Source organism: Scyliorhinus canicula, chromosome 12 (assembly GCF_902713615.1).
Source record: "Scyliorhinus canicula chromosome 12, sScyCan1.1, whole genome shotgun sequence".
In the NCBI taxonomy this organism is placed as follows: Eukaryota; Metazoa; Chordata; class Chondrichthyes; order Carcharhiniformes; family Scyliorhinidae; genus Scyliorhinus; species Scyliorhinus canicula.
In genome coordinates this window covers 32,613,086-32,640,272 of record NC_052157.1, presented here as the reverse complement: position 1 = coordinate 32,640,272, position 27,187 = coordinate 32,613,086, and the positions used below count along the sequence as shown (strand labels likewise).

The following is a 27,187-nucleotide window of genomic DNA, read 5'->3' as shown; positions in this document are numbered from 1 at the left end:
ATTAAGATTCAGAGTTCCTCGCTATCCTTCAATCTCCCCAGACAACATATCTTCTGAACACAGTGTCCTGAACAGACTGACGATAGCTTGCTCATAAGCCATTAGTGGTTTATGATGTGACGAACACCACCTGTTCCGTTGTGCAGTTTACCCCTACAGTCATTAGAGATTGAGAAGAGTGATCTAGCCCTCAGTCCCTCCCAATCAGGTCCACATAAAGTTATCTACATAGCCCTGCTATATTCAGTTCTATTTCTTTGTTACATCTTTGCTCACATTATACCCTGTCGGTACAGTCGGGGTTTTTTTTGCATGTCTTTTTTTACAACTTTTCACCGTGTGTATATTTATCTCCTGCTGCTACTTTGCATGACTAATGGCGCTTTACCTGTTCTTTCACGCAATCTTTCTCATTCACTGCAAGAGACCAGAGTTTCGAATTTTCAGAATCTGCTTTGATGATTGCCATCTAATTTACACATGCTTTCTTGCCAAACATCGGGGTACATTGCTCGGAGAGTTCACCGGGACTTACGAAGCTTTGTCAGTGAGGATATGATTTTCCCTATTGGCATTGAAGTATTTGTTATTATTGTTGTAAATTAACCAACGAGAGGAACAAACAATCTGACAATTTACCCATTGACTGGTTATTAAAAATTGATTTAAAAAAATCTGGATTATAAGTACATCCTGATTGACAGCTTTTATTGAGCGATTGGAAAACAGGGACTGGATTTTCCGGTCATCGGGATTCTCTTTTCCCGTTGGCAGCGCACCCCTGCATGCCGGTTTCCTGGTGGCTTGGGGTAGCTTCAATGGGAAATCCCATTGACAAGCAGCGGGAAGAGAGAATCCACCCCAGGGGCCAAATTCTCCGCTCCCGCGATAAATTGGGAAGGCCGTCGTGAACTCGGCCGAGTTTCACGACGGCCTCGGAGGCCGCTCCTCGCACCTTATTCACCCCCACCCGGGGGGCTACGAGCGGCGCTCCGTAAATCTCGGCCGCCGGGCCTTGACGTTTGTGTCAAGGCGGCGTGCCGAGAATGACGCGACGGCGGCGCCTAAGTGACGTCAGCCGCGCATGCGCAGGTTGGCCGGCTCCAACCCGCGCATGCGCGGTTGCCATCTTCCCTTCCGCTGCCCCGTAAGATGTGGCAGCTTGATCTTGCGGGGCGGCGGAGGGGAAAGAGTGCGTCGCTTTGAGACGCGGCCCGACGATCGGTGGGCACCAATCACGGGCCAGTCCCCTCCCGAGGACGGCCGTGGTGCTCACTCCCCTCTCCACCCTCCACAAGCTTCAAACGAGCATTTGACGCCCATGTTCACGACGGCAGTGAGCAGGTGTGGTTGCCGCCATCGAGAACCGGTCGGAAACGGCATGCCGCTCGGCCCATCCGGGCTGGAGAATCGCCGGTCGCCGTGAAAAACGGCGAGCAGCGATTCTTCCGAGCGGGGGGTAGGAGAATCGCGGGGGGGGGGGGCTGTGTCGTGAGTCGCCCGGCCCTCCCGCGATTCTCCCACCCGGCGTGGGGAGCGGAGAATCGCACCCCAGCTATTTGGAAATCTCACATTTTGCAAATGCATATTCCCATAATTTCATTCCCAATTAACTAATTTGGACACAACATGGGCATTTTGCCAAAGGCAATACAGGCCTTGAGAAAACTCTAATGGCTTTAACTGCAATGCTTTAGGAGAAGGTTACATATATTTAAAGCTGAACTTAAACAATTGCAACCATTTTTATGCAGACTGTAAATTTAAATAAAAGTTTTGCATAGGTTCTATCCTCAATTTTAATATTTTTGAAATCTGCAGGGTAGAGGTGGTGACGTAGTGGTATTGTCACTGGATTAGTAAACCAGAGACCTAGAGTAATGCTGTGCGGACCCAATCCAAACTCCGCCATTGCAGATGGTGAAACTTGAAATCAATAACTATGTGCAACTAAAACTCTAATGCTGACCATGAAACCCTTCCCGACTGTTGGAAAACCCCATCTGGTTCAATAATGGCCTTTAGGGAAGCAAATGTGACTCCAGATTCACAGCCGTATGGTTGACTCTTAACTGCTCCCTGAAGGGCAATTAAGGATGGGTATTAAATGCTACCCCAGCCTGCGAGGCCCACCTTCATGAACACATTTTTAATAATTACATTTCTCTGCACATTTACTGTGGATAATTGTCCCAAGGTGCTTCAAGGGTATGGAATCAAATTAGATGCCAAGCCAGAGAAGGAGATGTCAGGAGCAGTGACCAAAACATGTTTAAAGAGGGTTTTCAGGAAAGTCTTCCAGAAGGAGAGCGAGAGGAGAGGCTAAGATATTTATGGATGTATAATCGACACCATAGTGCAGGAATTATCTGAAAGCACAGTCACCAGGTGTGGGGTGGTCTGAAGGGAAGGATGAACAAGAGGCCAGAGAGGGAGGAACAAAAAGTTCTGGGGGAATGGTAGGAATTGGAGGAGCTTTCAGATTCAGGAAGGGGAAAATCATGAAATGATCTAAATAGGAGACAACTAATTCCATTGGAAAAGTAAGAGTTTACATGATGAAACAAACCGAAGACTAGATTGCTACAAATTCATTGGGGTGTGACACATTCATTGGGATGAATGTTCCGGTCCCGCCCGCCTCACGAATCATCATGGGCTGGACGGAAAAGTTGGCGAATTGTCTACGGTGCATTAACCTTTCCGGTTTAAATGTCCGCTAATCCTGCCCATTGCATTCATTCATAACTGATATACAATCACGACAGCACAAAGATCTGGCAAACTCAAAACAAATACTGTGAGGCTTAATGCCTTCGTGCCATATAGCAACTCTGCAGCATTAGTTTGTCAATACAAGAGCCTGTTTCTCATTATTATAATTTTGAACTTGACAGATTGGCCACCACCAAATTTATAGTTTTATCATATCTTTCCCAAGACCTGAATCATGCCATTGGCTTTCTGAGTTCATCTGACATAAAATAAATGAAATGTTGCGGTATTTTAGCAAATTTGGCAAGAAGTGACAAAATCTGACCCTTCAACAGGATTGTCAAATTCTTCGCGAAAGATGTACCTGCAGAAATCTGAAACCTACATTATCACTGTTCAAGGAAATATTGCCACGCTTGTTTATTTTTCTAAAATCCGTTTCAAGGTCATGAAAAAAATTCATATGCATGGTAACGGGCAGCACGGTAGCACAGTGGTTAGCGCAGTTGCTTCATAGCTCCATGATCCCGGTTCGATTCCTGGCTTGGGTCACTGTCTGTGTGGGGTTTGCACTTGCTCCCCGTGTCTGCGTGGGTTTCCTCCGGGTGTTCCGGTTTCCTCCCACAGTCCAAAGATGTGCAGGTTAGGTGGATTGGCAATGATAAATTTCCTTTAGTGTCCAAAAGGGTTAGGTGGGGTTACGGGGATAGGGTGGTGACGTGGGCTTAGGTAGGGTGCTCTTTCCAAGGGCTAGTGCAGACTCGATGGGCCAAATGGCCTCCTTCTGCACTGCAAATTCTATGATTCCATGGTAACCATTTTCCTTGTGCACACAAGGTTCAGCCAGCGTCAGAGTGCTGAAATGGCACAAGAGGTTTCAAAGGTAGCAGAGCTGTTTTGCCTCACAATTCCCTCGTCTAAAATATCCTTCCACTCACCATCTGATGCCAAGTGATGAATTGTTTAGCCAGCAGTGAGGAGTATTACACCAACCAGCCTTGGCAATGCCCAAGAGTCGAACTCGGTTAACTACGTTTAATGAGGCATCAAGTGTCACATTAGAAAGATTGAGTGGGCAGATATAGGGCATGCGACGAAAGAGGTTTCCATTAAAAAAGGACCTAAACATATTAATGTGTGAGAAGGGTGATTGGCCAAGAAATGATCCTCATTTCTTTTGGGAACTTTTATACGGCTTTATTGCATATTCCCAAAAAAGAACATTAGTGATCCTTGCTTCTTCCCTTGGCTTATCCTCGTGTACTATGATGTGTTGATGTGGTTGGGTAAGCCATTGTGTGAGATTAAATGTGTTATAAAGAAAGTGTTTAAATCTGATAAATCTGACAGAAGGCTAAAGCTTCTTGATTTACACTGCATAGAATAATCAACAGATCAGTTCTGAAATTGCATGCTGCTATTGCTTGGCGAGTAAATGGGGTCAGTCATGCACTAACAAAATCGCTAAGATTTTCCTCATGTCTGAACAAGGGAAGTGAACCATTTTGCTTATAACAGTGCCCCATGTGCATTTCAACACTTGCCATAGCATTTCTCAAATTGAATATATCCAAATGAAGCAATGCTGAGCAGAATGTGCATTTAAGCTTCTGCCGATTAAAGGCACCTCGATCTGTTCTTTTGCATGCAATATTACAGAATGTGGTTAAGATTAATCTGCTCTATTCTAAAGCACTTGCAAAGTTGGTTTAGGAGAGATTTTCTAAAACTATTTTCCACCCAACCTACACGCAAGTAAAATGTTCTGATTCATCTCAATTGATTTGAAAACCAGTAATGTTCTGAGGGCTGCAAATATGAATGCTGCTCATTCCCACATATTCTTGGCATTAAAACATTGTCCAAGTATTGACATAAATCTTTGCACCAAAGGTCATTTTGAAAAGAGTAGATAACCGTTATGTTGCTGCTATTTCATGGATATTGTTGCTTTCTTTTTAGCTTGATGCTGATGCAAGCGGTGTCCTGAAAGAGTTACAAGTCAGACTCAATGGTGTCTTGGATGAGCTGAGTTATACCTTTGGCACCAGGTAAAGTAATTTTATTCGCAATGATTAATGTAGCTGAATGAAGAGTATATTGTGCTGGATTCTCCGGCATCCCGGCCGCGTGTTTCTCGGCAGTGGGAGGTGTGGCGCACTGTTCACTGCCAACGGGATTCACTGCTCTCAACGGAAGTTTCCATTGAAGCCACCCCACGCCACCAAGAAACCCACGGGTGGGGTTGTGCTTCCAGTGGGCGCTCGGAGAATTCCGGTCATTGTGTAAGGGTATATATCATTATAGAATTCATCTCAGATAGGTTTAGTTACATGAAGGGTCTTTCGAAAGTGAATTTTGGAGCACTATCAATGATTTAAGGAGCTTAAATGAATGGTCAGAAAGTTGCACATAAATTTATTGCTTTTCATCACTTCAGCCTGTTTGCCTCCATTGGTTGTCTTCAATCAGATGTCAGATTAGATTGTTACATAGAGGCATCTTTAGCAGCAAAGGTAAGGCAGAACAACTCGGCACCATCCAGCTTCTCTTAGTTACTCACATTCCAGTTGACCAGAGTAATCACGTTGCTGGTGGAGAATGCAATTGCTCAGACAAACACAAAGGCCAAGAAGCCTTTAAGTTTCAGCTCACAATACCTGTAGAATTGGACCAGCAGGCCATCAGCTGACATGTGCGAGAGGTCTATCAGCACGTTTTGCAAATATGGGCTGGCCTCAGTCGCCAACAAAAATAACATTGATTAAAATAGACCCCATAATGTATTTCCCATGGCCTTTTACAGCACAGGCACTCATTTGCTAAGTGTTTGGACAAAAAGGGGTGCTGAGTGGCCACAAATCTGTCAATCCACAATCCCACCACTTAAAACTTAAGTTGTCGATTGCTGGGACTTCCCTTTTTTCTGTCCTTTTCGACTTGACAAACCATACATTGTGAATTCTAGGCAGAACATTTATTCCTCTTTACCTGTTGTTCCTTTGTTGCACACTTTGAACAGTAGCATTCTTGCTGCCGCTAATTGCTCCCTGTAGCTCCAAGAACATTGCTTAGTTTAGGTATTCCATTAGGCTTGCCAGGAGCTGTCCTGAATTTGGAGGCAGGTTCCATTGCCTGCAGATGGCCCAGTATTTGCATAATCTGACTTGGACACAGTGTTTCATACAAATTGAAAGACAACTGCCTTTGCCCGCCGAGCTGAGAAACTGCCACCATGTCATGCCATACCCCGTATCTTGACCTTCAGGATACATTCAGCACAGGAAAAGCCTGTGCAGTTGCAATCAAAATCAATGTCACTTTGAACTTCTAAGCTGCCATGCAGTCCAATCCAGTACTGGTGGCATTTTCCAGAGTTGCATGTCCATACATAGAACCATAGAATTCCTACAGTACAGAAAGAGGCCTTTCAGTCCATCGAGTCTGCAGCAACCCTCTGAAAGAGCACCCTGCCAAGGTCCACTTACCCACCCTATCCCTGTAACCTCATAACCCCACCTAGCCTGCACAACTTTGGACATTAGGCAGTCATTTATCATGACCAATCCACCTAACCTGCACCTCTTTTGACTGTGGGAGGAAACCGGAGAACCAGGAGGAAACCCACGCAGATACAGAGTATACGTACAAACTCCACAGAGACAGTCACCCAAGGCCGGAATTGAACCCAGGTCCCTGAGGTTGTGAGGCAACAATGCTAACCACAGTGCCACCATGCCGCCCATCAATTCATCAATCAGGTTGTTGATATTCTGATGCTGAGACAACGTATATGCCAAGATTCCACTGGTAAGAAGGCAGCAATCACAGATGTTGGGCCACATTTATGGCAGGTTCTCACTCCTGGTCCACAGAGGCAAGGGGATAAGCTTGAAAAGACATTGATGGCAGGCATGTCCCACAGTCGCTGAGGATCTGTCTGAGTGCAGATCCCTGATCATTGACAAGCAAATGCTCAGGTTTGATTGAGGAGAGAGAGATGCAAGCCTGTGCCTTCGTTATTTAAGCCCCTGGGTAATCCACCCACAGTAGATAAAAGCAAATTACTGCGGATGCTGGAATCTGAAACAAGCACAGAAAATACTGGACAACCTTAGCAGGTCTGACAGAATCTGTGGAGAGAAAAGGGAGCTACCGTTTTGAGTCTGGATGACTCTTTGTCAGTATATGTTTTCTAAACATAGGCTGTGGGCAGCCGTCTCCCACAAACGCACCTTGCATTTTAATGAAGAGAGTCGGTTTCAAAGCTCACACCTCAATCAGGAGTAAACCTCGCACAAAACCAAGGTCATGCAGCATCTTAAATGCAGCAGCCCTTTAACAACTGCAGCACATCCTACCCTTTGCCCTCCCCCAGCCCCATCACACAAGTGTTGCCACATAATCTCCAGTGCAAAATATAACTGATCCTCATGTTATCACACATATTTAAGCAGCAAGCTACCCAAATCATAAGAACATCAGCAATAGGAAGAAGAGTGCACCATACTGAGGGCAGCACAGTAGCATGGTGGTTAGCATAAATGCTTCACAGCTCCAGGGTCCCAGGTTCGATTCCCGGCTGGGTCACTGTCTGTGTGGAGTCTGCACGTCCTCCCCCTGTGTGCGTGGGTTTCCTCCGGGTGCTCCGGTTTCCTCCCACAGTCCAAAGATGTGCGGGTTAGGTGGATTGGCCATGCTAAATTGCCCGTAGTGTCCTAATAAAACAAAGTAAGGTTAAGGGGTGGGGGGGTTGTTGGGTTACGGGTATAGGGTGGATACGTGGGTTTGAGTAGGGTGATCATGGCTCGGCACAACATTGAGGGCTGAAGGGCCTGTTCTGTGCTGTACTGTTCTATCTATGTTCTATACAACCTCGCTGATCTACTTCAGCTCCATTTTCCCATTCGTTCCCCGTCATCACCCACTATTGTGAGAAATAACACAAGTTACGCCTTAATACTTTGCTATTCCTATACAAGGCAGGCCCATTAAGGACTGCATCATCGTTCATTTTAAAAGAAGCATCAGCAGGTTCCTCATCAATCAACACCAGAGATACCTGTTCTTTATTGCTTCTCAGAATCTTGCTGCTGTTTCATTATTTAAGCCTCCTGAATTGTCTGTAACTATATCTACAACATTGTTAACTGTAAGAGTGGACTTTTGATGTTTAGTTCTCCAGTGACAATCACTCTTCATATTTTGGTGGAAGACAACTGTGCACTATGGAAGTGATTGATGGTGCATTGTAAGTATCGCATATTGCACAATTGAACTGGCACATGTTCAGGAGACATTTAGTGCAAATCATAACATTTTTACATAATCTGGTACATATCATGAATTCTGCACTTCCCTCCAATCTCCAGATCCAATTATAGGTGTAGGTATAGGTCCCTGACTGACAGTGTCCCTCTGTCCTTCCTCTACCTTTTGAAGGTGGCATCAGTGAGTGCTGGTGTAAACCTATGGTTGTTGCAGATGGGAGCTTTGTCCGACATTTTGGTCAGGCCAAATTGCTGCCGCAGTTGGTTCCAGGATTGGAGGGTGGCTATCACCACCGGGCTGCTGGAGTGTTTTTTGGGTGGGGATGGGAGTGCTGCCATGGCGACGGCCCGGAGGGAGGTCTCCACGCAGGAGGCCTCCTCCGCGCGCACCCACTCGGCCTCTGGGTCCTTGGTTCATCCCCTTATTCGCTCGGCTGTCGCCGGCCAGTGGTAGAATTGTAGGTTTGGGAGGGCTAGCCCCCCTGGATTTTGTTTTTTGTAGGACATTCTTTGGTATCCTAGCATTTTTACCCCTCCATATGAACGCCATGATTAGTTTGTCCAGCGCTTTGAAAAAGGCCTTGGGGATGTAGATCAGGATGGATCTAAACAGGAAGAGGAACCTGGGCAGTACGTTCATTTTGGTCGTCTGGACTCTCCCCGCGAGGGACAGTGGGAGTGTGTTCTATCTTTGCAGGTCCTTTTTTACTTCCTCCGTCAGACTGGTGAGGTTCCATTTGTGGATCCCTTTCCAGTCATGGGCTATTTGGATCCCCAGGTAGCGGAATTTGTGTCGGGCTTGTTTAAACGGCAGCCCCTTTAGTGCTGCCCCCCCTACTTGCGGGTGTACTGGGAAGATCTCGCTTTTGCTTATGTTGTGTTTGTAGCCCGAGAAGGCTCCAAACTCTTTCAGGAGCGCAATGATTCCACCCATGCTGCTCTGTGGGTCCGAAATGTAGACGAGCAGGTCATCTGCATAGAGTGAGACTCTGTGCTCTCTGCCTCCCCTTCGGATCCCCCTCCAGCTTTTTGCTGCCCTGAGCGGGATTGCTAGCGGTTCGATCGCTAGGGCGAACAGCAGCGGGGACAGTGGGCATCCTTGTCTGGTGCCCCTGTGCAGTTGGAAGTATTGGGAGTTGGTGTTGCTGGTCTGTACGCTCGCCATGGGAGCGTTGTATATGAGCTTTACCCCGGAGGTGAACCCTGTTCCAAGCCCGAACCGCTCCAGTACCTTTATGAGGTATTTCCATTTGACTCTGTCAAAGGCCATTTCTGCATCCAGGGAGATGATCACCTCTTGTGTTCTCTCCCCGGAGGGGGTCATTATCACGTTCAGCAGGCGCCTGATATTCGAGGTAAGCTGTCTACCTTTGACGAAGCCCGTCTGGTCCTCTGTGACCACCTCAGGTACACAGTCTTCTATTGGCCAGTATTTTGGCGTCTGCGTTCAGCAGTGAGATGGGTCTGGATGACCCACATTCCGTTGGGTCTTTGTCTTTCTTACGTATCAGCGAGATTGAGGCCTGTGCTAGCGTGGGTGGCAGTGTGCCCCTAGCTAGTGAGTCTGTGAACATCTCCCGCAGGTGCGGGGCCAGCGCTGTCGCAAATTTTTTGTAGAAGTCCGCCGGGAATCCGTCCGGTCCCGGCGCCTTCCCCGCCTGCATGGAGCTAATGCTGTCCATGATCTCTCCCAGTGCTAGTGGTGCTTCCAGGCCCCATTTTCTGCCCTCCCCCACGACTGGAATGTCCAGTCCATCAAGGAACCGGTTCATCCCAGCCTTCCCCATTGGGGGCTCTGAGGTGTACAGCTCTTGGCAGAAGGCCTTGACGGTTTTGTTAATCTTTTCTGGTTCTGTTTCCAATGTGCCTCCGGTACCCCTGATTTGTGCAATTTCTCTGGTGGCTGCCTGCTTTCTCAGCTGGTGTGCCAACAGGCGGCTGGCTTTGTCTCTGTGTTCGTACAGGGTCCCGCGCGCCTGGCGGAGTTGGTGCACTGCTTTCCTGGTGGAGAGCAGGTCAAGGTTCCTTTGTAGCTCTTTCCTCTCCGCCAGGAGCTCCATGATCGGGGCCTCGGAGTATTTACGGTCTACCTCCAGTATGGAGTCGACCAGCTGCTGCCTAGCCACCGTTTCCTCCCTATCTCTGCGCTTTGAAGGCATTGATTTCCCCTCTTAGTACGGCCTTTATAGCTTCCCAGAACATGGAGGGTGAGACCTCCCCATTCTGGTTGTTCTCAGTGTACTCTGCTTTGGCCCGTGCTATCCTTTCGCTGAAGGCCTTGTCAGCTAGTAAGGCACCCTCCAACCTCCATGTGGGGCGCTGGGCCCTGCCCGTCTCTAGCCGCACGTCCATGTAATGTGGAGCGTGGTCTGATATCACAATTGCGGAGTATTCCACTTTGTCTATCCCTGGAAGCACCGTTTTCCCCACCACAAAGAAGTCAATTCTGGTGTATATGTTGTATACTGGGGAGAAGAAGGAGAATTCTTTCTCCACCGGGTGGGCGAACCTCCAGGAGTCCACCGCTCCCATCTGCTCCATAAAGTGACTGAGTTCCCTTGCCATGCTTGAGATTTTCCCCGTTTTGGGGTTTGATCTGTCCGTCTTTGGATCCTGTGCATAGTTGAAGTCCCCCCCCCCCCCCCCCCCCCCCCCCATTATTAATCGATGCGTCGCTATGTCTGGGATTTCTGCCATGGTCTTTTTGATGAAGCTCGTGTATTCCCAGTTGGGCGCGTACACGTTGACTAGTACCACCGGTGCCCCATCCAGGGACCCGCTGACCATGACGTACCGTCCCCCCGGGTCCGTAACCATCTTTGTCGCCCTAAACATCGTCCTCTTGCCGATCAATATCGCCACCCTCCTGGCCCTTGTCCCATAGCAGGAATGGTAGGTCTGTCCCACCCAGCCCCTTCTTACCCGCAGTCGGTCCTGCTCCCTCAGGTGCGTCTCTTGGAGGAAGACTATGTCGACCCTCATATTTCTTAGGTGGGTAAGGTCTCTGGATCTCTTCACTGAGCCGTTGAGTCTTCTTAAGTTCCAGGTGATTATCCTGGTGGGGGCCTTCTGCCCCCTCGCTCCTGTGGGATTAACCGTACTTATCTGGTGGACGCGCCCCTGCCCTCCAGGGTTTCCCTTTGTTAGGGGGCCGTCCAGGATGGCCGCTGTCACTGCTCTCTCCATGCGGTCGGGTCTCTGCGCTCCGGGGTTTCCTCTTGTCCAGGGGGCACCCGCCATGACCATCCACTGTGTGTCCGCCACGCGGGTAGTCCCCTGCACTCTGGGGTCTCCCTTCGCCCAGAGATTGTACTGGGTGGGTGCTTGCAGCAGTTCCTTGTTTCGAGCCCTTGGTTGTGGCACTTTGTAGTCCTGTTACTTTTCTAGCCTCTTTTGTCCCTTCTTCCCTGCATCCCCCCTCCCCGGTCTCTCGCTCCCTGTGTACCCCCCGCCTCCGGTCTCTCCCTTTTCCCTCCTCCCCCATATACCCCTCCTTTGCCCCTCTATTCCCTATTCTTGTCCCCGTTTGCTCTCCCGACTCTGATGGGTGTTCCCCCCGCCCCTGCCTGGCGCCTTCCCCCCTGTTGGGGGCGCGCTGCGGCCCTGCTTTGTTGCGTGCCCCCGGCACTAGCTTTCCTGCTAGTATGGTGGCCTCCCTCTCGGGGGTTACTGTCTCGCTTCTCCCCTTCCTGGCCTTTATGGTTTTCTGCCCGCTCTTCCCCCATCCTACCCTGCACCCCTCTCGCTTGCTCTCCCTTCTCCATTACTCTCGTTCTCTCGTGCAGGGGCCTGGCCTCCCACCTGGAGCGGTCCCTCGGGCAGTGGTTTGCTCTTTGTTCAGGGTGTTCTTGCCGTGGCGGGGGCGGGGGGACCTGGGACTGCCTCACCCCTCCCCACCCCCCCGTCGGCATGTTGTTGCCCTTGCCAGGGGCCCCTCGTCCCTACCCTCGCTGGTGGTTTTCCAGCCCGTGGTCCTCGACAAACTTGTTTGCCTCAGCGGGGGCTGTAAAGAAGTGTTCCCTGTTTTGGTATGTGACCCAGAGTTTCGCTGGGTACAGCATACCAAAAAGCACGTTGCTCCTGTGAAGAGCTGCGTTTGCTCTATTGAACTCTGCCCGTCTCCTGGCTATATCTGCCCCAATATCCTCATAAATTCGAATGGCGTGTCCTTCCCATTTGCAGGCTCTATTTTTCCTGGCCCAGCGCAGGATTGTTTCCCTATCCTGGTACCGGTGCAGTTTAGTTATGACTGCTCTCGAGTGGTCACCTACCTTGGGCTTCGGGCGCAGCGACCGATGTGCTCTGTCCATTTATGGTGGGTTGGGGAAAGTTTCTCTCCCCACTAAGTTGCCCAGCATCTCAGCCACATATGCTGTGGGGTTTCTACCCTCGATCCCCTCTGGCAGGCCCATTATCCTGACATTTTGAATTCTCGAGCGGTTTTCCTGGTCGTCTACTCTGCCCTTCAGGCTCCCCGTGTTGCGCCCAGTCTCGCCACCTCCCTCTCCAGGGCCGTGACCCAGTCGCTCATGTCAGTCGCTGCTTTCTCCAGCTCCTTAATGGTCACCACCTGGGCTTCCAGTTTCTCCCCTTGGGCATCCAATTTCTCCTCTAGTCTGGTCAGGGCCTGCTGCACCCCTGACCTGGCCCTGGCTACTGCTGCCTGCACTGCGGCCTCTATGTCTGCCTTTGCCTCTGCCTTGTTTACCTGCTGATGCTCCCTCAGCGCCTCGGCAAAGGCTGCCTTCCAGTTCCAGCCCCCTCCTGGCCCCGGGGGAGAGGGCACCTGTCTGTCCAGCTCTTTTTGATGCGGCGATACTTCCGTTCTGTCGCCTCGTGTGCTGATTCGCTCGCCTGAGCTGGCTCGCCCATTGCCCCGTCTGCCTCTGGTGCCCCTTCTCCCTCTGCTTTGGCCCCCTACTGGCATTTTTTATCCCCCTTCTCTTTCTTCTTTTCTTCTCACCTTGTTTTTCCTTTCCCCCTTTTCCGCACCCTATTGTTTTTTTTGTTTCTTCCCTTTTTCTTCTCTCCTCCCTTCTTTTCTTTACCAATTTATTTTTTCTCTTTTATAGAACTCCTCTCAGGTGGGCTCGCTTTGGGTGAGAAAAGAGAGGGCAAACAGAGAGAAAATAATATATTTCCCTCCCCCTCCCCTCTCTTTAACAGTTTTCTTTTCAGAGTTTTGTTTTTGTAAAAGTTCTTTTTGTTCTTCCTTTTCCATCACTCACCCAGGGTAGAGAGAGAGAGGCTTCTGGTCCAGAGTCCCTTTGTTCCTGCCTCGTGGTGGTCACTGCCGGTTGCGGGGGGGGGGGGGGGGGGGGAGGTTGGGGCTGTCCTCACTGCTCTGTCCGGGCCGCCGCTCGTCGCACCCTGCGCTCTCCCGGTGGAGGTGGTTGGGTCGCTGGTCACTCCTCCGCTCCCTCCTCTCCGCTGGCTCAGTCCCGCTGCCGCTCTGCTCCTGGCCTGCGCTCTGGTGCCGTGGGGGTGGGGGGGGGGGGGTGGACCTGCCACTGCCGCCGGATCGCTCCGCTGCCAAGGTTCCCCAGCCACCAATTTCACGGGGGGGGGGGGGGGGGGGGGGGTTGTGTCCTCCTCTTCCCTGCTCTCCCCGCTGCGGAGAAAAATGCCCCGACCTCGTTGCCCTGCGGGAGCCCTTTTCTGCCTGACAAATATTATCTGTTTGATCCAAGGACAGCGGAAATTCCTTCAGCAGCCGTTTCCTCAGCTTATTTCCATTTACACCAAACACAATTTGATCACAAATCATGGAAGATGCCATGGTTTTAGCTTTTAACTTCAAATCAGTGACAAAATGATCTATGGACTCTCCTGTCTTCTGTAAACATGATCTAAAACATTGCGTTCATAAATTTCATTCTTTCTGGGAGTGCAATGTGCATCAAATCTTTGAATTACTTCATATACATTTTTACTATCTTCATCATTTGCAAATTTAAACATACTAAACACAGCAATTGCCTCGGGCCCTGCCGTTGTTAGCAGCATCTCTGCCTTACGCGAATCTGATTGATCTCCTAAATTTACTGCAGTAAGAAACAGATTAAATTGTTTTTCAAACACATGCCAGAGGCTGCCCACATTACCATGAAATCTGAGACTCATTGGTGGCTTAAACGACTCCATGTTGTTAATACTTGCAGCCTGCAAAATCTTCGAGTTTCTGTGGACCTCATGGCAGGGTGATATTATTTTTCCCAGTGGTTTATTAGCATCCAGTCCTGGTGCCATGTAATGTTCTTGTCGGAATCGGCTGATTTATATTGCAAGAATACTTGTAGCTAAAGCTATAAATAAGTTAATAACATTAACCGTGGGTCAAATATATACGAACTACAAATGAATAATAGCATGAACATGCACAAACAATCTCTTCTCTTCCAGCTCCCTAGTCAGTCTGAGGTCTAAGGTCATCTGACTCTAACATTCACTTATATACTAATGAGGCTCCTAGTGGTCAGTCGGCAAATTAGAACACATGGGCCTGGATTCTCAGACCCGAATAACCTCAGCCGATATGGGAATTGAACCCGTGCTGGTGACCTTGTTCTGCGTCACAAACCAACTGAGCTAAACAGTATAGGGGTGTTGATAGTGAAATGGTAGTTTATCCAATTGTTGCAATAGATTGAATCACCCAACACGCCAAGTATGATATATTTTGCATAACATTTCTAAATTCTATACAAACACCTTACATTTCTATGTTCTTCAAATTCTAACATATGACCTGTTCTGCTCTTTTGCAACACTATCCAGGCACTAATTGAAGATGTTCCTCAGCCATGTAATGTCCTTCCTTCTTCTCAAGTATTTGGGACAGAATTCCTTTGGTCGGGTGATGTACTCAGATGCATTCCTTCTCCAGCACATATGAGGCCCTTCTGCCATCAAATATTTACTCAACTGGCCACCAGCAGAGAGCTTTTAGCGCATGTCACTGGAACTTTTGGATGTTACTCTACTAGAGTTGCACACTGCACAAGCTGCATTAAAAATAGTTTAGGACCTTTGTACTGGTTAGGTGCCTCATCTGTTGTCAGAGAAATGTTAAAGGATCATTTTATGCATTACGATTAGCTGACATTTCTTCGTTATCACCAAGGAAACCATTTTCCTGTGACTTGCACGTAAACAGAAAACCTATTCCCAGATTCTCATTGCAAATTTGCAGTTATGCTCCCTGATTTCAGGTTCCGTTGTGATAATAAGCAGCCTTCAAGAGGATAAAATAATGCCAAAAAGATTTTTTTTAAAGTTGAAATATATTCTGATTAAAATGTCAGAAGTATGAATAAATTTTGTAGGAACATTCTGTATTACATGGCAGTAATGCCTATATGAAATCTTAATTTCCATGAGGATACAAATGTACAGTGAAATCAAAAATATTTCAGGAAAGTTTAATTTCCTATCTACATTTAAGAGAGATGCAGTGGGGGGAGGGCTATCTTGTACTCAAAATAATGTACCCTTGTTTCTGTGATGAATGTAAGAAATCAACATATGTTATATTTGTGGCAGTAAGGTTATTAAAAGCCTTGGTTTCAAATACTTACAAGCTAATGCTGTAATTAAAGAGTCATAAAAGGTGAGGTCATCATTCATTCCAACCACTTACTTGGTTACAGATGAAGGGCTAATGGAACATTTTTTTATATTTTGGATGGTTCCTTGGAGTGTAGATGATTTATGAGGGATTGTATTTAGTCCTAGCTAAGCAGGTCATTGAACTTAGTGGGATACAGCAGATGATGCAATTAATTGAAGGAGTCAGGTCTGCCTGCAGTTTTGCAATCTGTTATAAGATATTAAGTTGAACAGCATTTTTCCATAGGATTTGAGTCTGACAAGATAGAAGTGTACTGTTTCTGCTCTTGAAAGGGTATCTTTCTAAAGGTATCTCCAGAGATAAACAAGTATTCTGTTTTGTTAACTTTATTTCTAAGTGGCATTTGATCTGTACTGGGTTGATGAATTGGAATTAGTAGCAGGTATAGATAGTAAATTCAATGTTTTTGTTTTAACTGATAATTGTAAAGCTATTTCTTTGATGTAAATGTGGTTAATTCTTTGTTGAAATTAAAGTTTGTTTTAACATAAGAGATATTTTTTGGTCAGAGTCATCACTCCTGGGGTGAATTATCCTTTCCTCACATTTTAAATATAGATAAATTGTGTGGGGTTCTCGTCAGGTATCCTAAGGTAAGTTGGTGTCTGGTCCGGTATCCTAACATTTCGCTAACTAACCTTCCTTAATAAATAAGATATTGAAATACGGCCACTGTTGTAGATAATATCGGCAGATTGCCATCTCGAAGTTTGAATGTTCATTGTGCAGTCCATAATTGAAGAGGACATGATCTAGACTGAGATGCAGTGCAGGGGATAGTGAGTGCTGCTTTGTTGCAGATGTTCAGGTGGATGTTCACATGGTGTTATCTGTAACAAGAATAAGGAGCTTTACTGGGCAAGTACTCTCCCCTCCTTAGAACCATAGAATGTTACAGGATAGAAGGAGGCCATTTGGTCTTTCATGCCTACACCAGCTCTTTTTTCGGACAGCTATCAAATTAATCCTATTTCCCTGTTCTTTCTGTAGCCATCTTTGCTAAAAACAAATTAACTGAGCCAGGTACCAAATTGCTGTTTGTACAAAGGTGCTGCACACAACAGTCACCTGATTGCTTTGTGGTACGTAAAGCACGCTGGGGTGCTTCAGGCAATCTTAATCCATTCAAATCGACCATTCTTTCTTTTTGCTAATCTTTCTTTGTCAGCGTGACATTTGGGTTGGCAATCGGAGAACTGTGTGGAAAGGGCATCACTTGAACTATGGCATTGACAACCATTTGTTAAAGTGTCGATGTGTCCTGTTACTTGGCAACCAAAGGCCTTGTCAAATGATAGGCTTCATGTATTAAAAGCTGAACTCCAGCACAACCTTTATTTTTCCTGTTGCAGGCACGCAAGTAAAGAAAAAGGTCAAATCATTATAGTCACATACAGTGTTGCAAGCATCATTGATCTCGGTGCAAGAGTATTGTTACCGTCTGACACTTTTGGTGTTTGGCTTTACGTGCAAGGTTTATCATTTCTTCTGCTTGATTGTTTTAGCTTCCAATCTGTAATTGAAGAATGTGTGAAGCAGATGAACATCGAATTATCTCAAATGAGAGGAAATGGGAATGCATCGGCCAATAGGAACAATGCAGCCCTGGATGCAGAAACCGTCTTGAGGCCTCTAATGGACCTTCTGGATAAAAAGTAAAGTACTCCTCAGAATAAGTGTTAGTTTGAAGACATTCATTTCACCTCGACCTTCATAGCTTTACAGTAATCTGTTTCTGAATATGCTCCATCACTTGTATTGAAATGTAAATAGCATCTGGACAGTTTGAAAATCTGGTCTTTAAATTAGACATATCAGAAAGCTTCCTTGCCAGCTTACTTTCTGCCTCGACGTTGATGTGACTGTTTTATATGTATAATTTGCCTTCAGATTTTGAGAAGTATAATGCAAGTCCTTTGATGTCTCAACTGTCTCGTGACAATCGATGTTTTCCATTTATTTTCAGCCTTACACTGTTTGCTAAAATCTGTGAGAAGACAGTCCTCAAGAGGGTTCTAAAAGAACTTTGGAAATTAGTCCTGAATGTCATAGAGAAAAAAATTGTTCTGCCTCCATTAACTGATCAAAGTGTAAGTATCCGCTTGTTTTCACAAAATCCAACATGTTAAAATCATTTTAAAAATAAGCACTCATTTTTGGGTGTCTGTCCTGAAAATATCTAAAGTAGAATCCAGGCATGGTACTGATTGTTTGTTACCGCAACATGCTAATGCACCTTGTAGATAAAGAGAAACCGTGAGATTAAACGTCAGCCCACGACAGTGATGATGGATCTTTGTAGGCAACCTGCCGTTCCATTCTATTCAAGCACATTTCATGTGACATAACATGGAATTGGATTCTGGATATTATGTCTGACGTGTACCAGCCCTTCCAGCAGTTGGGTCTTGGACCCACTGCAGTTGAATCATAATAAATGCAGCCAGTTAACCAGCTGCCTTTCTTTTTACAAGGATTAGGATTCTATTTGCATAGAATCATACATCACAGAAAAGGGTCCTTCAGCCCATCGTGTCTGCACCAGTCAAGCACAACCAACCAACCTTTTTAATCCCATTTTCCAGCACTTGGCCCATAGCCTTGTACATCCTGGGATATACAAGTGCACACCTAAATACTTCTTAAATGTTCGGAGGGTCTCTGCCTCTACCACCCTTTCAGGCAGCAAATTCACAACTTCCACCACCCTTTGGATGAAAAGGTTTTTCCTCACATTCCCTCTAAACCTCCTCCTGCCCTTATCTTAAGTCTAAGCCCCCTGGTTTTTGACCCCTCCACCAAGGGGGAAGGTTTGTTCCTGTCTACCTATCTGGATACACCTGGATTTCTATAAACTGGGGATAAAGTAAACAAAAAGGTAGAAATTCATATGAGTTGCTGCCATTTTCCTGGCATAAAATGGCCATAGAGTATTGGTTTGAGCAGTGAAGGCCTGAGTCCAAACCGTGCAGGTGTTGGTTGCACTTCATGGGCACCGTGTCGTAGGCATTTGGCACAAGCATTCAGATACCTGCTGCTGGTCAGTCCGGTTTAAATGAGGTCCAATTAAGGGTCCTCCGTAAGAGGCACAGGAATTAAACTCTCCTGGGCCTACACACTGAGATAGCCAGGCAGTTTCCTTTGTGCCTGCATGGGCCTCCTCCTGCAAGACTCCCGCTGGGATTTAAAATCCACCCTTATATGATTTAGCTGACTACTGAGACAGATCAATGCTTTTATTTGTTTAAACCTTTCTTCATTTGGTCTCACTTAATCTTAAACTATTTAGTTGTTACAGTTCGTTCTGACATCTGTTGTTTATCTGTTGAGCACACTGTAACAATATTGATACTGGGAGATTTGATTTTATAGCTGTACCATCATAGTTATGTGGCAAGTAAAAAGAAATTGCAGAAAACGTATTGGAGGTCTGTACATAATGTACATAATCAGGTAGAGGTAAAACCTTGGGGACCAGTGCTTTTCCCTAACAAAGCATAAGTGGTGTGCAATGCATAACTGATGAGTTCAGAATGTCAGCAGGGACAGAAGTGATTTGTTTCCCATAAGTATATAACCAACAAAGGTTATAGGTTTGGGAATGTGATTTGTGGCGTTTCAGGTGTACTGTCCATTTAAACATGAGGTGATTGGTACAGTAAGGTCACTGTCCCTATCATTATATTTGTGACATGGTTGCTGAGATTTCTTTTGCAGTTGCCACTGTCGGGATGCTTCTGCATAGCACTGGGAAGTATAAATCAAAAGATTATTATTATTGTCACAAGCAGGCTCACATGAACACTGCCAATGCTCACCTTTGTTTTGCCATTCGCAGCTCTTTATGTACCACTATAGGCACCCTTCTTAGCCTTAATCACCCTCATTTGCATTCCTTTTGTCTTTCTGTCCTCGACATCTTTGTCAATCGCCACCTATCGCTGGCCCCCCCATCCAGCCCCATCACTCCACACCCCCCCCCCCCACTTCAGATTAAATCTGACCTTATTTCCAGTTCTCTCCAGTTTTAACAAAGAGTCATTCAGACTCGAAACGTTAGCTCCCTTCTCTCCCCAAAGACATGCAAGTTCATAGAATTTACAATGCAGAAGGAGGCCATTCGGCCCATCGAGTCTGCACCGGCTCTTGGAAAGAGCACCCTACCCAAGGTCAACACCTCCACCCTATCCCCATAACCCAGTAACCCCACCCAACACTAAGGGCAATTTTGGACACTAAGGGCAATTTATCATGGCCAATCCACCTAACCTGCACTGTGGACTGTGGGAGGAAACCGGAGCACCCGAAGGAAACCCACGCACACACGGGGAGGATGAGCAGACTCTGCACAGACAGTGACCCAAGCCGGAATCGAACTTGGGACCCTGGAGCTGTGAAGCAATTGTGCTATCCACAATGCTGCCATGCTGCCCAAAGTTAGGTGGATTGGCCATGATAAATTGCCGTTCGTGACCAAAAAGGTTAGGAGGGGTTATTGGGTTACAGGGATAGGGTGGAAGTGAGGGCTTAAGTGGGTCAGTGCAGACTCAATGGGCCGAATGGCCTCCTTCTGCACTGTATGTTCTGTTCTGTTCTCTTCACTGATGCTGTCAGACCTGCTGAGATTGTCCAGTATTTTCTGTTCTTGTTAAAATCATAGCAGATCTGGGACAAGTAGAGGTAATGTCATGGGACAAGCAATCCAAAGGCCCAGGATGATCCACTCAGATATGGCTTCAAATCCCACCATGGAAGCTGGTGTAATTTGAAGCTGGAATTATAAAGCCAGCCTCAGTAATAGTGATCATGAAACGACCGTCGATTGTTGTAAAAAAACAACGCCCATCCGGTTCACTAATGTCCATCGGGGAAGGAAATCTGCCGTCATTGACTGGCCTGGCCTGCATGTGACTCCAGACCCACAACAATGTTGGTGTCTCTGAACTGCCCTCTGAAATGGCCACGCGAGCCACTCAGTTCAGGGACAATTAGGGATGGGCAACAAATGCTGGCCCAGCCAGTAGCATTCACATCCCATCATTGCATGAAAGAGTACATTTTTGAAAAAAGGTGGGCAATTGAGTGCTTCCCCCAACCCTTCCCACTCTGCTCAAACTAGGCGGAGGGAGTTTTTAAAAAAAACTCTGTTTCTATGTGCATGAACTCCAGAAATTCTGGTTAAATAATCTCCAACACTATCTTTGTGTCATATTCACCAACAAATCCTAATCTGCTGCTGAGATACAAATCCTCTTTCTCTAATGCCCGTGAGGTTTTATGTGAATTTTTAGTCCATTTCTCAGGGGACAAAAGTCTTTTGAACAATTCTGTCCCGTGTGATTGACTTTGATTTGATCATCTTACACACAGACGGCTGGCCTAAGGGCTGAGCATCACCCATTGAGACTGTTGTAGAGCGTCTTCTGAGGAAATCTTGTTCCAGTTGAGATTGTGTAGATGGGGATCGCTATCTCATCTGATTCAAGCTATTAACCCTCACACGGATGGTGGCCACTTTCTGATTCCTCAATGAGACTTGGGTTTCAATTTCCACAGGTTTAGCAGCTGATCGAGTTGCACGGTGGTGTCAGCCTGTCTGGAACAGAATGACACTGCTTTCAGTCAGTAATATTAAGAAAAAGATGATTAACACGATTTACGTAGAAAATGGTTCACAAATCTGGGGCGAAGTTCTCCGACCGCCGACGGGTCGGAGAATTGCTGGCGGGCCGCATGAATCGTGCACGCCACCCCAATGCCGGGACGCGATTCTCTGGAGAATCCCGCCATTGGGGCCGTTGTGGTCGGCGTGGTGCCGGTCAGGGTATGCGATGACTCTCCGGGCCGGTACGGGACGGCGCACCGATTCTCCGGCCCGGATTGGCCGAGTGGCTGTCATCAAAAAGCCGAGTCCTGCCGGCGCCATTCTAACATCTTTTGGACCGGTGGAACCTCGGCGTTGAAGGGGCCAGGGGGCGGCCTGTGGGGTGAGGGGCCTCCGTAGTGGCCTGGCACGCGATCGAAGGGCTGGCCTTTCTGCCTCCCGGCCTCCTTTCCTCCGCGCCGGCACTGTAGCCCTGCGCCATTTGGCGTTGGGGCGCAGGAATGAAGGCCACTGTGCACGCGCTAGTTAGCGCCTGCCCAACTGCGCATGTGCGCATCCCGCGGCGCCGGGATCGGTAGCTGGAGCAGCGTGGGCCGCTCCTGTGCCATGCTACCTCACTGTGGGCCGCAGAATGGGGTCCCGGAACAGACGCTGACGCCGGAGTAAAATACTCTTAGTTTTTACGCCGGTGTCGGCACTTAGCTGCCCAATGGGAGAATCCCGCCCCTGATTTACTGATGCTTCTCTATTTCAAGAAGGATAAAACCCTTTAGGACTACAGGACGGCAGTGGGCATTATTTCTTACTTATCAAAGCTAAAGCATCCATGAGTTGGTGGGGGAGGTTAAGTGGCATCAGGTCATTTTAGGATTTGAACTGGGAAAAGAGAAGGATAAATTATGTTGGAAAGAAATCAGCTGGAAACAAAGGCTGCCCCTCCCCCACCCAATTCCCTCTTTCCCCTCACCTTGGCTGCTTCCAATTCCTTCCAAACACCCGTTCTCTATCCTATCCCTCTCCCTCTCTCCCCTACCCCTAATTATCAAAGAACAAAAGGGGTGGATTTGAACTCCTGCAGCCCCAGACTGAAACCTTCTGAGCATTCAAATGGAGCATGTCAATTTCCTACCTCTTCTTTGCACTGCAACAATTTAGGGGTCTCTCAGATCTGGCACGCCCTATGACACACAGAAAGCCCCAGGGGCAGATACCCTGCCCACCCAACTGGGCCTCGTCCTGCCGTACCCGTTGCACCACCCACGTGCCCATCAGATCTCCTACCTGGAGTTCAAACTCTCCCTTAAAAACCTGGAAGGGGAAAACTAAAGGAATGTCCGGGTATTATAAAACACAGTTTTAAATTAGTTGCAAGGAGCAGCCTTGGAACAGTGTTTTATTCCGGTCTCACTTTCTCTGGGCCTCCCTGCACCAAGCATCTCCGATTTGAAGGGCATCAGTTCCATAGGCTTTGTCAACGATGCTTTGAAATTAACAGGTACACATGAGTAAGCAAAGATATGGGGAGGTGCTACACTTTCCATGGCAACAGCTCGGAGTTCAGGAACTCAGCAAGTGAGAACGGCAGGCACAAACAGGCTTCATGCTGCTTTGTGACGTTAAACTTTGGTACAGTATGGCAACCCCACTGCCATTTGGTGCCAAAAGTTTCAGACATTCTCAAAGTGCAAAAACAAATTCACACAATGCTGAGACCATTGAGCTTGATTCAACTCGAGGAACATTCTCACTTCGCACTTCCACCATCTGGATCCTGCTGAAGCATTTTTTAAAAAAATTTTCTATCTTTCCTCAGTTTCCAAATATACATTTTCACCCATCTCTTGAGATGCATGTGTGCTTGTAGATATTGTAATTTTTTTATTGGAAGTCTGGCCAGCAATTCTTTCATTTTTAGAAATGACATGAGAAAGCAAATTCAATTTAAGTCCACGGACTAATGCCAGCAACTTTACATCTTGTTTGAAACTAACCACGGGGACATTCTTGGCCAATTGGGTATGTTTCATTGCGGAGGTTTTGCTTTGTAATTTTACATGTGCAACTTTTTAAAAAATTTGTTCTTGGGATGCTGGTGGCGCTGGCTGGGCCAGCATTTGTTGACCATCCCTAATTGCCCTTGAAATGAGTGACTTGCTCGGCCGTTTCGGAGGGGGGCGGGTCTTGAGTTACATGTCGGCCAAACCAGGCAAAGATGACATATTTCCTTTCCTGAAGGACAATAGTGAACCAGGTGGGGGTAACAATCGGCGGTGGTTTCATGGTCATCATTAGACTATTAATTCCAGATTTTTATTGAATTTAAATTTCACCACCGGCCTTGGTGGGATTCGAACCCGGGTCCCCAGATTTCTGGATTACTAGTCCAGTAACAATACCACTGCGCCACCGCCTCCTCTGGGTGTGTAATCAGGAGGTAACAAATACTGAAGAACAGGTCATTCACCGACTGTTAAAGAAAAGGTCCAGAGGTGAATGGAAAGATTGGACGGGAGGAGCGGGGGCAGAGAGGCGCAGATACACGAGTTCCGGGGAAGAGACTACTGGGTCAGTAGTTTGGCTTGCGCAGTGCTTAGATGAAAACTATTAGCTGATGTAAATGGTATCTCAGTATAAAGATAGTTAAACAAAGGAATAAATTAATAGGAAAGTGAAAAGACATCCACCCCTCCCCCATACAAATGAAAACATATAAAAATGGGGACACAAATGCAAATAAAATGAAGCTGAACGGGTCATCAACAAAGTTTCAGCCTTCTCCCCAAAAGGAAAAACAAACAATATCATGGACTCTGTCACCTCCTCCCCCTGCACCTAGGTACACGTGACAATAAATCCAAATCCTGCCCACAGTCTGTTCTGATATAGAGTCTGCATCTAAAATATCAACCACTCTTCCCTCCCCCAAACACCACCAGGCTTGCGTGCATCATTTATATTTTTAAAACATTAGTTTTAATATTCTGGGCTGGATGCTCCGCGATTTCGGCGCGGGGGCGGAAAATCCAATTTGGCGCTGAAATCGGGCCCGGCGCCGGTCTGTCGATTCTCTGGGCCCCGAAAATCGGCGTGTGCGCGTTGTACTCTGCGTGGCTGGGGGTGGGGGGCATTGCCAGAGGCCCGCCCAGCGATCCTCTGTTCCTACATTTCGAAGCTGCCTCCGCGGTCGGAATCCGACATGGCGCTCGGCGCGGCCGCTGGAGGCCGCCACCGTCCACATGCGCAGACTCCAGACCGGAAGTGCAGGGGCCCGTATCCGCAGCTAATGCTGAATGAATCACTCTGGGTCCCTGCTAGCCCCCTGCAGGTGAATTAATCAACTGTTCTTTTTTATTCGAAACTCGGGCGTGGGGACGTAGCCCCATTTTGGGAGAATCCAGCCCCCTGTGTTTTCAACTTGGCTGTACACTATTACAATATTTTAAACATCTCACATCAAATAACTTGCCCTGAACACCAACACGGGCTGCTGATTAATTGAGTTGAAAGGAATTGACTCCGCAATGTTGGGGGACAATGATTTGAGTGAAATTCGCTCCAATTGGTCACAATCCAGCCAGCTGCTCTCACAAAGCAAATGTCGACTCTGCCAGTTTTAATTTGCTCTTTGGAAAATGTTGAAGATGCCCTACTTCTGCATTTGTGTTTGCTGAATACTGAACCACTAATCATTAACATATGAGAAACCGATAACTACCTGGGGCTTCACTTAAAAGGGCCAAAAATATGAAAGCCTCCAAAATATATATGAAGTATTTAATCTCTCTGCATTCCCGTGATGTTGTTCTCACACTGTGTTGTGTCAGCAGCATGATTATCTCTTAGGGTAGAAGATTAATTGCACCAAGATAGAAACCTCCAATCAACAACCAGCAATTAGTGGTCCCTTCTGGATGGAGCATAATCGGCTTTAAATATTATGGTTGGAATTTTTTGTATGCTGAACCAGGCCTGTCCACTATAGCCCCATTGAAGCCCTTAAGTGGTCAATGAATGACCTACTTAAGGACCATTTCCCAACCAGCCTCTATTTTCAGGCTGGCAGGAGGAGTTCAGGAGCAGGGGGGAGCCCTGAAGGTGACCCTGCTCAGACCTTGTGGCTCCATCAACGGTCTCTCCTCGACATTGGACCCTCATACGTACCTGGTCCTGGATTCCCGTGACAGACGTCCTGTCCAGTGCATCTTCTGGCCCTACTTCTGGGCAGCACGGTAGCATAGTTGTTAGCACAATTGCTTCACAGCTCCAGGGTCCCAGGTTCGATTCTTGGCTGGGTCACTGTGCAGAGTCTGCACGTCCTCCCCGTGTGTGCGTGGGTTTCCTCCGGGAGCTCCTGTTTCCTCTCACAGTCCTAAGATGTGCGAGTTAGGTGGATAGGCCATGCTGAATTGCCCTTCGTGTCCAGAAAGGCTAAGTGGGGGTTGCGGGGATAGGGTAGATACGTGGGCTTGAGTGGGTTGCTGAAAGGGCTGGTGCAGACTCGATGGGCCGAATGGCCTCCTTCTGCACTGTGAATTCTATGAATACAGGGACTTGAGAGCTGCCATCCGATCTCTCCGAGGTGGGATTTCCGCCCAAGTGCTCGCAGCGCCGCGAAACACATTATCTATGTTGATGGCCTTTTTAGCTTCATTTTATTTACATTTGTCAATTTGTGGCCCCATTTTTATACCTTTTCATTTCTAGGGGAAGGGGGGTCAAGTCTTTTCACTTTCCTAGTCGTCAATTCCTTTGTTTAAGTATCTTTGCACTGAGATACCATTTACATCAGCTGATGGTTTTCGTCTAAGCACTGCGCAAGCCGAGCTAGTGACCCAATGGTCCCTTCCCCATCACCCATGTATCTGTGCCTCTTTCCCCTACCCCTCCCCTCCAATCTTCTCATTCACCTCTGGACCTGTCTTTGATATCCGTTGAACGACCTGTTCTTCAGTATTTGTTACGTTTTCATTACAAACCCAGTTGTACATGTACAATTACAAAGCAAAACCTCTGCAATGAAACATACCCAGTTGACTGAAAATGTCCCCTTGGCAAGTTTTATACAGGTCGGGGCTTGATGTAAAGTTGCTGGCATTACTCCATGGATGCAAATCGAATTTGTTTTCTCATGTCATTTCTAAAAATGAAAGAAACTGCTGGCCAAGCAGACTTCTAACAAAAAATTTAAATATCCACACCCACACATGCATCTCAAGAGAAGGGTGACGATTTATATTTGGAAACTGAGGGAAGATGGAAATTTTTTTTAAAAATGCTTCAGTAGGATCCAGATGGTGGAAGTGTGAAGTGAGAATGTTCATCGTGTTGAATTAAACTTAGTGGCCTCAGCATTGTGTGAATTTGTGGGAGGAAACTGGAGCACCCGGAGGAAACCCACGCAGGCACGGGGAGAACATGCAAACTCCACACAGTCACCCAAAGCCAGAATCGAACCTTGTACAGAACCCTGTGAACTCTCTGAATCTTAACTTTCTCTTGATAGCTTAAAATATGTTACTCATTGGTTGATGCAAGACCGAGTGGGCCTCTTAGGATTGAAGTGCAGAACCTGCCGGTCTAAGTCTGGAACTCAATGATTAAATTACATGCTGTTGCACAGTAATTAAGAGCTTTTTTCAAATAACTTGATTTGGTGTATATGTACTCTATCACTGCACTGTGAACATGTAGGATACAACCATTGTAGTTTCTGCATGTCTGGTCATCATACATAGCTGAACCACACAGGGTACAATATTAAATTATGCTTCATTATCTCATTTGCTATCTCTTCAAGTGAAACATTGATGATTTAGAAACAGATCGCTTGTTTTCATTGATTACTTTTAAACAAAGGTCAACACATCTGTGGGTCCTGTGAAGATGCACTGTTGGCTTATCATGCTTACTAGTTACAGGGGGTATGGTGGCATAGTGGTTATGTTACTGGTGGTAGCATGGACCCTT

General features: G+C 47.0%; 1 protein-coding gene across 6 annotated transcripts in view; it reads left to right on the top strand.

Moving 5' to 3' along the window:
- LOC119974369 (protein unc-13 homolog C-like) overlaps positions 1 to 27,187 on the top strand; it is a 532,106-nt gene that overhangs the window by 432,910 nt on the left and 72,009 nt on the right. For all 6 annotated transcript variants that reach the window (XM_038813153.1, XM_038813157.1, XM_038813155.1 and 3 more), the window contains 3 exons: positions 4,678 to 4,766; positions 17,121 to 17,270; positions 17,582 to 17,705. In XM_038813153.1, coding sequence (XP_038669081.1) covers positions 4,678 to 4,766; positions 17,121 to 17,270; positions 17,582 to 17,705 — 363 coding nt within the window. The remainder of the gene's footprint in view (positions 1 to 4,677; positions 4,767 to 17,120; positions 17,271 to 17,581; positions 17,706 to 27,187) is intronic.